The sequence below is a fragment of the Ctenopharyngodon idella genome, chromosome 10 (genome assembly GCF_019924925.1).
Source record: "Ctenopharyngodon idella isolate HZGC_01 chromosome 10, HZGC01, whole genome shotgun sequence".
Lineage (NCBI taxonomy): Eukaryota > Metazoa > Chordata > Actinopteri > Cypriniformes > Xenocyprididae > Ctenopharyngodon > Ctenopharyngodon idella.
The window spans coordinates 12,419,125-12,431,505 of record NC_067229.1 but is presented as its reverse complement, the minus strand read 5'-3'; the positions used below and the strand labels follow the sequence as shown (position 1 = coordinate 12,431,505).

Here is a 12,381-nt window from a genome sequence, read left to right as displayed (position 1 = left end):
TAAAATGGGCAAATTTGCTATTAGAGGAGAAAAACGAAATGAGGAACATACCAATGAAGGAACACATTGAAAACAAGAAGAGTCGTAGCATTAGCAGCGAAAGTAAGAAGAATTGAAGAATCAGTTTGCTGTCAATGAGCGAGATGGGCAGATTTATGTAACGTTACTTGGCATATGCAAAACGTACAATGTCACTTGTACGTTTTGTACTTACAATGTACTTGTATTTTTAAATCGATAAAAAATAACCTCATCGGCGCACCCGCGGCTGCTGCTGCGCGAGGGATTGCGACGTGACAGAATGATGTCGTCCGAGATTGTAGGCTGTTGTTTGTAAAGATAGTCGAGTAACATTTGCTTATTAAAGGCGTTTGTGGCCTATATAACATTCTGTCATTGTTTGGTGACTGTTACGATGCTGTTGAAGAGAATTTACATCCAGTGTTAAATAGTTAATTAATGCTAGACATTAATGCTAATGTCAGTAAGTTAGTATTTGGTGGAATACATTGTTCTCATTTTCTGTGACATAGTGTATATCAGGGGTGTGTGTAACTTGAGTTTATTGAACGAGAGTTTCACCTTGATATGAAGAAATCACACTGCCAGCCATTTCAACACACTGAAACAAAAACGAATTTCTTATAGTTTTTTGATTATTTTTCTTATAATTTGTTGATTTTGCAGAGTGTGACAGAAATAAAATACTGTATGTGCCACCAGAAAACACCGCCTCTTCTGTGTGTGCAACATCTAGGTATAATAATAATATCTGCTAATACCAATTCCATAATAATATCTGCTAATACCATTTCTGCTAATGTACATTTTCGGACAGCAAAAAAAAAAAAAACTTTGGAGAATGCGGGCATCGATCCCGCTACCTCTCGCATGCTAAGCGAGCGCTCTACCATTTGAGCTAATTCCCCTTCCTGTTTGAGACGTCATGTCTGTCAGTACTTAGTATTTACCCTAAATACTAAGTACTGTATGCGACTCTTACACGCTCGTCTAAAACGAAAATTAGTTCATATATATTCTTTCATTATAGCCAAGACATTATATTAACACATTTTTTACTATACAACATACTCCATTTACCAGATATCCAGACTCAAAATATACTTGCAAAGCGAGATAACATATTGCATGGGAAATGGCTCCGAGGTTAAAAAAATAAGTTTTCCTTAGATTTGAGGTTAAATATTTACGACGAAATAATTTACCAGATAAACTTATCGAGAAAAGGTACAAGCACCGAGTTTAACAAATTCACGAGGTCTGCAACGTACGCAGCCAAAAACAAAGGAAGCTATACAAATACAACTTTACAGTATAGCGTACGATAAAATGACGTCCGTATCGGCCGACTGTCTTTATCATCACAGTCACACTACAACAGCCTAGGACTTTTCTTCAGCCGTAAATGAGAGAGTCTTCCACTGCTGATACCGTCAGCAGCAGTGTGATGAGACGCGACAGACATCTGCAGTGATACCGAGTCAGGAACGGGACAGCTGCACTAGAAGACGCGTCCGTCCACTGGAGCAATAATAACTTTATCTCATCTCAACATAAAACGCGTCCTTTCGTGATGATGGTGAGTTCAGATTGCATGTGTGTGGGTTTTACTTCTGTAACCTTGATAATGCGCAGTGCATTGCGGTAGGGGATGCTCAAAGATGCTGTAAGGAGTTGAGGATGATGGTGGTCAGCTGTGTCGTAGTATATAATGTGTTTGGGCTGGTGTCAGTGCTGCAGTAGTAGTAGTAGTATTGTGTATGTGTGGTTTGGATCATGTTACATAAATGAAGATGGAATAAAGGCCCACATTTGTAAACGAACACTGCTTGGCTTTGTTCAGATCAGATAAAAAATCTGATTGTTTTTGACATAACAAAATAGTTTTTGTAGCATGAAAAAAACCTGATCCAAACTGCATCCATATGTTTCAGATATTTACTACACTGTTTGAACATGCAGATTGTATTTCGTCACATGCAAAAATATCAGTGAAAACAATTTTAAAGATTTGAAAACCAAACTAATTTGTGCACAAAATGAACAAAGCCTAGTTGTTCTCTCTCTCTTTCACTCACTGTGTTTGTTTTATATATTTATTTTTATTTATGATTTATTATTATTATTAAAAGATCTTGGGCCTGGAAACCATTACCTGCACACTGTTGTTCCTTTCACCCTTTGTGACCACCTACCCAGCCGACTTGGAAAAAGGACGGAGGAGAGTGGTTCATGTAATGGGTAAGAACTTTTTCTTCTGTGCCACACTGATGTCCCAGATCACAATGTAAGTAATGCAAATCTGTGAATGCAGTGTAATCAGAACAAGGTCATGATACCTACTGACAACCGCCTACTTGCATTCTGCTGCTACCATGTTAAACATGCAACCAACAAATAAATACCATTATTGTGTAAGTGCATTGCTATGCAGAGCACTTCATGTAAATTTTGACCTAGAGACACTCCACCCACAAGAGTCATCATTTAATGTATAATCTCACTTCTCAAGTTCAGTAGCTGACCACCAGATGTCTTAAAAGAAAATCTCTTACAAACCCCAGTTGTAGTGGCTACTCCAGGCTTTGATAAATACAAGCAATATGCAATGTCTGGTACTCTTTACATATTTATATAATAGGATGATGCCACTAAAGCAAGTAAACATAATGCATAATCAGTTTCAGGTCCACTAGGTCTCTTTCTTTATTTGGTATTCATTTTTATTTAAGCAAGGAAAAACGGCCTTTAATTGCCAATAGCTGTTGCACTAGCTGTCCTCTCACAGCATGGCCCCAACATTTACTTGGCAGCTGCAAATTACTTTCAAAAAGTCTGTGGTTACAGTGACATTGCTTTCAGTTTAGACTCGTTTTCTTCAGATGAAATACTGGTTCTTTAGCTGTCTCTGGCTGAATTAATGATTGTACATGTTTGGCAACCCTGCTTTCAAATGAAAAGGTGTTTTGGTAACAAACTTTTCAGAGTGCCAGGTTTCCAGCTGACAGTTTAAATGAGCAGATGTCAAGGCTGATTACGGCCCTTAAGGTCTGTCAGGAAGATCTTGGATAGCTATTAGAAAAGGTGTTGTTTGATAGCTATGGTTCACACCCTTAAGACTTGGTGGCTTGGAGGAGCACTCGTCACTTTCAGTTCCAGCTATGCTTCAAGTGCCTTTGAACAGCCTTCAGACAAAAGCAAGGGATTCTGTGGGAAATAAAAGAAACGGCTAAGGATTTAAGCATTTTCAGTGTTGTTTTCGATGCCATAGTTATTCATATGTCTTAGTTGGGTCAGATGTTCCTGTAGCTCAACAGGTACCAGGTAACAGAGCCAAGGTACTCAGCAGGTAGGCTGCATCTGCATTACAACTGGCACTCTTAAAAGATAATAACACACAATGGAGATTTTAAGCTGATTTGACACGGCAGTTGAGTTCTCTCAATCGAAAAGGACAAACCACAAAACTAATGACAGATGTGGATATATCTGAAATGGAAATGAACTTATTTGCACATGAATTGCATGAAAAAGAAAACCACAAAATTACATACTTTTTGACAGTCCCGAGTTTCACAATCAGGTTCATTTTCACCCAAACCTTAGTATTCGACAAAGTCTGGAAACCTTTAAGAAAAGTTTCTTGGTTAAATATAGGGTGAATTCAGATGAATTCAGTTAAATTGGGCCATTATTTGACATTGAGAATGACTGTGAAAAAGTGGTCCAATTTACCTGAATTCACCTGTAATTTATATACATATACAGGGCCCAACACTAAGGATTTTTTCTGCTGGCCCGGTTGAGCCAGTGGTTCAAATTTTTACTTGCCCTGCCAAAATTTTCACTGGCCCCACAATAAAAAAATTAATAAAGTAAAAGAAAAGAAAATGGGCCTATAAAATAAGCCTAGTTATTGTTTATTGTTTTTGATAGATGTAACCTTAATAAATAAGGTTATGACACCAAAAGCTACTAGATTAACTCACTTAAGTTTTAAATATTGTTAGACAAGTGAACAGTAATAAAATAGGAACAAATAATCAAATTACAAGTAATAGCACAAATAAATACAACAGAATAAACATAAATGAAATAAACTGTGCTTTTCAGGTTTTTTATGTAGGCTTAAACAGGAAATTTTCAGGTACAGAAATTGTAATCTAATGTATAACTATAGATTAAACTTTATTGAAGTTAATCAGTCAAGAGCAGTTACAGATGCATAAATAATTTTTTGAAATGCTGAAAATATAAAACATTAAATACTGTTATTTGAAATTATTTATAAAATGAAAAGATACTTTAAATGTGAAAACCTGCCAGTAGGTGGCAGCGAATCACTGTTAATGAGCAAGTCATTGAGATTCAACCGATTCATTACAACGGCTGATTCATTCAGGAAGTGTTGCTCAGAGACTCAAAACAATGCTGTGGACCGTTGGCGAAATAGAGCGAAACAAGCGATTTGGTGTCTAAAATGTAAGTCAATTAATATAAATTGCTTGTTTATTAAACTGTATGTATGTTGTATAAAATCAATATCACATTTGTAATCATGCTGATATTTGGAGAAAAATGGCACTCTTCGTGTAATATAGGTTAACTATAGTAAATTATATACATATAAAAGACATACAGAGGCATTTTTGCCAGTTATCTTGAATTCTGGGGGCATTCTAAATGCATTTTAATAGACTAAATCACGCAGTGAATGCGTACACTCTAAATATGCATGCGCACTAGTCTAACCTACTAGACCACGTCATGTAGTGTATGCGTGCACTCAATGGGTGTGTTATTGTTTGGTTTTTGTAAAGTGGGGGACATCCTCAATTATGTCATATTGTTAAATCAACAATTACGATGTCACAGACGATATATAACGCACACCCCTACAGCACTGGCCCGATCGGGGAAGTGACAGTTCTGTCAACTGTCCCGAGCGTCATTCTCACTGACCCCGGGCCATCGGGCAGTCCTTATTGTCGAGCCTTGATATACAAAGTTCTGTCATGAAACTCTAGATGGCACAGGCTAATAGGTCCTTTAACTCAACCTGGTTGTAATCACATCGTAATCTATAGGGCACAGCTGATTGGTTCCTGCTGTATCAGTAGCCAATGAGCTTGTGTGCTCAACCTTCAAAATACTTTGGAAGCATTTGCCTTAGCAGTGCAGCGCACTTTCAGAAACTCTCTACCTTCCCCAGCTCCACCAGTATAGAGCTGCTACAGGTAATTCATGTATGCTATATTGTACAACAGCATGTCTTACTTGTTCACAGCAGCGTGTTGTGTATGAATTGGCAGTAGCAAATCCTGTACTTGCCCTGCAGCAGCAGCAATAACCTACAGCAGCAGCAACATTAAAAGCAGCAGCAGCGTAGCAGATCTATTCCGCCAAGACCAAACATACCAACATTGTCATACCCATTACCATGGCAAACACTCCGAGAGTTGTCATGACAGAAATATAATTGCAGAACCTTGAATCTAGTTTGGTTTGAACGTGGCCCTCCTGGTTTCTGAAGTTGCTGCTAGGAACTCAAAAGTCATGGGTTTGATTCCTAGAAACACACAGATACCTTGAATGCATGCAGTGCAATGTGTGTAGTGATTACTTTACATCTCTCTCTTTTTCCCTAGAGGATGATACTGGGGCAGTGATAGTCCAGACTGCTCCAGGTAAGGTGGTCACCCATCGTGGTGGCACAATCACCCTTCCCTGCCGTTACCACCATGAACCAGAGAACGTCGACCCTCACCGCATTCGCATCAAATGGACAAAAGTTTCTGACGCTTTCCAGTTTGAAGACGTGTTTGTAGCACTGGGGCGAAAACAGAAGGTATTTGGGTCCTACCGTGGCCGTGTGTCTCTGGAGAGGGCAGGGCCAGGAGACGCTTCGGTTATAATTCACAACATCACCTTGCAAGACTATGGCCGCTATGAGTGTGAGGTCACCAATGACATGGAGGACGACACAGGATTTGTCAATCTAGACCTTGAAGGTCAGGGGGTTTGGCTAGGTGTTTTGATTGTAGTGACTAAGATTGAATAAAGAGTCATATTTCTACTGAACCAATTTCTCTGAACCTCTTTTCAAAGGTGTTGTGTTTCCATACTACCCTCCATCCGGACGCTACAAACTAAACTACCACCAGGCTGAGGATGTGTGCCGACAGCAAGATGCAATTCTGGCCTCCCATGCACAACTACACAAGGCTTGGCTGGAGGGCTTGGACTGGTGTAATGCCGGCTGGTTAGAGGATGGCTCGGTCCAGTACCCCATCTCCCATCCTCGAGACCAATGTGGCCGTAAGGACAGCCCTCCCGGTGTCCGCAACTATGGCTACAGGCACAAAGATGACGAACGCTATGATGCTTTTTGCTTTACCTCGAACCTCAACGGTGAGTTCTTGCCTAGGGAGGGATTGCTTCTCAGTAACCACTTTTGGCCTAAGGCTGTTGGACCAGGTTTTGAGAAGTTCATCCTGCTTCTCCTTTCACTGCCTTCCATTTAATACATGTCCAACAAATGGTGCCAGTGCCACAAATGAAGGAGTCTTAACTGAGCAATGCATCAGTTCCTGGAAAATTGGCCAAATCAAATCAAATTTCAGGGAAACTATGATTTAATACAGCTTCTGGGGTGCAGAGTCATTTTATGACATTTGAGTCCCATTCTTGTGGGAATAATAGGCATTTGCGCAGTTGAAAGTTGAAAGTTTTCTTCAGGAAGAAAACTGTATTTTTGGCCCAGGCTCAGGCCATTTGTTACTAAGTGCTGCATGATCCAGTGGGTACACAAGACTTGCCCGGATCTTCAAACCCACTTGCAGTTGAGTCATTGAGAGCCAAAAGGCTTTTCTTTTCATCCCCAAGTGGGCTATTAGAGAGGACAGTTTGTCCTGAAATCTTTATAGCTAGGGCAATTTTCAATAATACCCCTACACTGACCAGCTGCTGGAAATTTACAGAATGGCCCAGTGGGAAATATGAGACGATGTGCTGTCCTAACAGTCAGCAGTCACATAAACAAACAGAAAATCAATACACGACTCCTGAAAAACAGGTGGCAGTCTGAAATGTTTCGTTCTTTCTTTGTCCTTTCCTCCTTTTCTTGTTTTTTGATAACATGATAACGTTAGCTTCTGAAATCATGATGCAAATTTTGAGATTTGATACAGTAAATTGTCTTCTTTTAGTAAGGATTTCATGAGCATTTTTGTCAGAACTTTTGCGGCATTTAACCAGAACATGTTTCTTCACTACTGCAGCATTTCAGTCATTTATGGTGAGCTATTCAATAATTTCTCATAGCTTCTTTCATAAAATTGTGTTTTCTGTTGCAGGACATGTTTACTTTCTCAAACGTTTTAAGAAGGTAAACTACCTTGAGGCAGTAAAGGCATGTCAACGTGATGATGCAGTGATAGCCAAAGTCGGACAACTGTATGCCGCTTGGAAAATCCAGCTCTTGGACCGTTGTGAGGCAGGATGGGTGGAAGATGGCAGCATTCGTTACCCCATTGTCAATCCTCGAACCCGCTGTGGGGGCCTAGAACCCGGTGTCCGAAACCTAGGTTTCCCTGATAAGAAGTTCCGCCTCTATGGAGTCTACTGCTTCCGCAGAAACACTGATGTCCAGTCAACACAGGCTCCGAAAGAAACCACATCCAAACCAGCCAACAGCACCAGAAGTATCTGAAAGCGCAAAATAATAATTACATCCTGGCTTTCATGTTTGACAGAAAAGGCTTTTTTGCACACTTGCTAGGCTACTAGGCAGCTAGGCTAGCGCTGAACTCGGGGCATAATTGAGCTTGTATATTTTCATTCAATTGTAATGAGGTGTCAATCATCTCTACATTGTGAAATTTAGCAACTTTTTTCCTCAGAGACATCACTATGGCACAATGTATAAGCTTAAATGTTTCACAGTATACCCTGCATGCAGAGAAAGCAGAACTTAGCCTTGAGGTTTTCAATTTGTTTTGTTTTTGCTGTTTCCCAAGGAAAACAAAAGCAACGTTTATTAATGCTAAGAAAATAGGAGAGCTAATTTAGCCTTATAGTAAGTGTAGCAAATTAGCAATAATATGGAAGCTTGTTTCCACCACAGAATAAAAAATAAAAAAGGTAATTGAGACCTTTTATCTCACAATTCTGACTTTTTTTCTTGCAATTGCGAGTTTAAGTCTTGCAATTCTGAGTAAAATTGCGAGATATAAAGTAACAATTGCGTATTATAAAGTCAGAATTGTGTGATATAAAGTTGCAATTGCGAGAAAAAATAAGAATTTTGAGAGAAAAAGTCGCAATTCTGAAATACAAAGTCACGATTGCGAGTCATAAAGTCAGAATGGCATGATATAAAGTCGTAATTGCAAGTTATAACGTCAGAATTGTGAGATGAAAAGTCGTGATCATCTTTTAATTTTTTTTTATTCCATGGTGAAAACAAGCTTTTATACAATAGCCCTCACTGACCTGATGATGAGAAAGCGATAAAGGACAAAACTCGCATCAGATGCTAGCATGAACTGGCTAGCTTGGCTGGGCTTAGCTTGCTTATTAAAATGAACTTTCACAGTTGTTGCCACCTAAGCAAGTAGCAAAACTGATTAGCTTTGCCAATTACTATGCACATAACACTCATTTTTGATAATTTTTGAATGACCTTGCAAGCAATAATAGAATTAAGCATGATATTTTTAGATGTTTATTACACTGATAAAGCTAAAATATTGTGAATGACAGACTTACATATAAGCTGCTTTACTACCTCTTAGTGGTTGACAATTGCACTGTTCGTTCAGTATTGCACAGTATTGTTAATGATGATGCATTTTAGAATAAAGTTATTTACCTGTTTGCGTTGCCTCTCAGTGCTCTAAATACTGTGGATACTGGGCACAGAATTGCTTGTGAACACAAAAGCTTGACCTCTGACACAAAAAGGGAAGAAAAACATGATGTCGCTTGTAACCATGACGATGGCTGAATATGGCTCTAGGAAATTGCAGATTGCTATTTTGGTTTGTCTTGGGCACAAGCACCCGGTGATGCTGCGCTTTGTGTCTACAGCCTGCAAAAACACTTGAGAAAATGTTGGTTGCTTTGCCAAAATAACATAAGTGAACCTTACATTTCCATAGTAACAGCTATAATGAAGCAACAGTCATGTTAAACTGCTGAAATTAGGCTGTGTTTACTCTGATAGCTTTCATTATATGCTTAGCATTTCTGGTTGCATTTGGCATCCTGTAGCATGTTTGAATGCATTTTAAACAATCCAGAAACACTTAATTCTCTCAATATATAAGGAGCAGGACTATTTCTTAGAAACACAAAAAATGCACAAAACCTTTACAAACAGTAAAATTTATTGGACAGTTGACAATATTAGCTCATATGTTGTGCTACTCTAAGAGGAACATGTATAAAAAGACAATTTAAAGTATTTATATTCAAATGGTTGCATTAGCTTTTACTGAATCCCTGATCTTCCCTCAACATGAACATGTCCAAATTAATGGGCACTTAACAACTGAGCATGTCCTCTTGGCCAAACAGAACTGAATCAGAACTGAAAATGTGCAACATTTGTCTAATTTCTTACCTGCTGAAAGGAAAAAAACAAAGTGAAAATTGAATCATGTCTGGCTGAAGTGTTTGTAACACTGATTGGCTCATTTCGGCAGGTAATGAGTAAAGGCTTTGCTTTGTTGAATAAGCCTCCAGCAGTGAACAGTGAGCATTTGCTGTTTGTTTAGTCCCTTGAAGCTTTGAACACGGATCCTGCTGATTTGTTCCAATCGGAAGCGGCCGCAGGTACAGATAAAGAGCAAGTATGCTGTTTTCGCTCGCCGGTTTGTGTTGAGAGAACTCGGACTGAAGTGGAAAAGAAGGGGCAGAAGGTTAATGCAGCTGTTTAATTTATTGACTGCTTTTGAATATGATCTTGAGCATGACCTGAGGAGAAAAAGAAAGTTACGTGATTTTTAAAAACTGGAAAGTATGTACAAAATACGGTGTAATGTTTTTTTCTGCAAATATGAAACAACAGAAGAGAACATTTTCGTTCATGTTTTTTTAAAAGAAAAGTCAAGCATTGCAAAAAATTGCAGCTACTCTCTCTCTCTCTCTCTCTCTCACTCACACACACACACACACACATACAAAAGCATTGCATTGAAAGCCGTTGAATGAGCCTGTAACAGAGCGTGTTTTTTTTTAATTTATCAGATAAAAAACAGCCACTCACACATACACAAAGGAATTGAATAAGCCAATAACTGAGCAATTTTTTTTTAAAATGTGCCAATCAGCCACTGTGAAAACACACACACTTCAAAGTCAGAACAAGTCCTGCTGCAAGATTTGTTGATGCTTCCAAGCAAAACGTTGTACATTCTTGAATGTTTGTTATCATTTACTTTTATTGAGTTAATTGTTAGGTTTATTGTTTATTTTTACCTGTTTGGTTCTTTTTTGAGTTATTGAAATTTTATATTTTTTGTTAGAAATAAATGATTACTCTGTCTCCTACTTAGTCTTTTCCTTATAGCATGGTCATATTTGTCTGTAAGCATATTTTGGCATATTTGTATAGTCTCACCCAACACAAATAAATCATTTGAGTTGGGTGAGACTATACAAAGATGCCAAAATATTCTACACTTTTAACTTGTGATAAAATCTAAAACTTAAGAGGTTAAATTTGTTACAACAATGGTTTATAGATTTAGACTACAGCTATTGTGGCCATTGATATTTTTGCTATTTTGCTATTTTATAACAACAGATGTCACCAAAGTATGCCAAATTTTGAGGTTTTGGCTGTCTGAACTTACTGGAATGAAAATATTTTTTTTTTTTTAAATATTTAAAAATATATTAAATATAACAAAAATAAACATATTTTACATAAAAAATATGGTACTTTTAGAGGTAAATAAATTAAAAAATACCCCCCAAAAAATCACAAAATAAATGCATAAATTGATTGTTTAGATGCTAGTGATATGACATTTATTAAAAAAAAAAAAAAAAAAAAAATTGGGATCACACCTTTGTGCCCAAATTTGTCAATTAAGGGCTGCTATATGAAGGACACTTGAGGGTTAGGGGTTAGGTTAAGGTCCAGAACCAACAAAAGATCCTAGAACACGTTGTATTTAGATAAATCACCATCTTGTCTTGCATATGTTCCCATCACCAGCAAAGTACTTGCTTTTAGTCTAAAGTATAAGAATACAATGTATCGATTCAGGTCAAGTCAGGAGTTGGACACTACAGTCGCAGCAATGAAACCCACAGCCTGCTTTATGAAACACTAAGAAGTGGCCTTTCCAGTAAGCAGTAAGAGGAATCTGATAGACTAGCTATCCCCGAAGTCACCAATGTGTGAAAATCCTGTTATACAGAAGCTGCCTAATGAAGGAATGTTTCTGGATCGTCAACTGTAGATCCACAGCAAATGTACACTGGCCATGTGCATCTACCCTCAGCAGCCCAGATGGACTCGAGCAGAAGGATGTTTTTTTATTTAGTTTGCGACTCATTTTTGGCCTGCTTTGCATCCTGCAGTACTTTAAAAAGCTATTAGCACAGCTAAGGACTCAGCAACCATCTGCACAAACATCATTATCCTGTTAAATGCGGCTCTTGCAAAGGCTTAGCAGACCTTGTGTATTCATCAATTTACCTACTGGAATGATAAATGGACTTAAGAATAGGAATTAACCTTAGCACTGACTCACGATGCTAATATGGCAACTGTATAAACGCATTTCCCAAATGAGAAGCACGCCGGAGGAGTGCGAAGATAGTTGACTGTCACAATTTTTCAAAATGCTGTCGGTTCACGACGAGGAACGCATTCAGAAAGTAAATCCGGGAGTATCTGGCAATTCAGATGCTATTAGCACAGTTAGCTTCAGTCAGCGAAAAAGTTCTTGGATGAGATGCTTAATATTTATTGAGCAAAAAAAAAAAAAAAAAAAACGTCTTCAAATTCATATCCCTCCCAGAATAGTAACTGGTTCAAAAGATAGCAGCACAGTAAATCAGGAATGTGTTTTTGCACTTGGAAAAATGCCTAGGTCATCTTAAGAGCAAAACTAACTGGATTCCACAGCTTGACGTCTAATGAGGACAGCTTGCCCTTGGAACGCTGGGAGAGTCTAGCACATGCAGATCAGTCGGGCAGAAAGATCTCCCGCTACAGCTGCGAAATTAAACCAGCTTGGAATTTATTCAAACCAGAGAACATAGAGTTTCAACAGTTAAATGTAGAAATGTTTTAAAGGAACATTTTAGCCAAAAAAGAATATTCTGTCATCTACTCCAACA

At 38.3% G+C, this 12,381-nt stretch overlaps 1 protein-coding gene and 1 non-coding gene across 2 annotated transcripts; one reads left to right on the top strand and one right to left on the bottom strand.

The window, feature by feature from the left end:
* The first annotated feature begins 670 nt into the window (after positions 1 to 670).
* Positions 671 to 8,898, top strand: hapln4 (hyaluronan and proteoglycan link protein 4). The gene is made up of 5 exons (XM_051910977.1): positions 671 to 1,600; positions 2,154 to 2,262; positions 5,670 to 6,032; positions 6,130 to 6,432; positions 7,377 to 8,898. The coding sequence occupies exons 1-5, from the start codon at positions 1,595 to 1,597 to the stop codon at positions 7,730 to 7,732; spliced, it is 1,137 nt and encodes a 378-aa protein (XP_051766937.1). The 5' UTR covers positions 671 to 1,594; the 3' UTR covers positions 7,733 to 8,898.
* trnaa-agc (transfer RNA alanine (anticodon AGC)) lies at positions 857 to 929 on the bottom strand. Its single transcript has one exon. It is a non-coding gene; the product is annotated as a tRNA-Ala (tRNA).
* Positions 8,899 to 12,381: the final 3,483 nt, after the last annotated feature.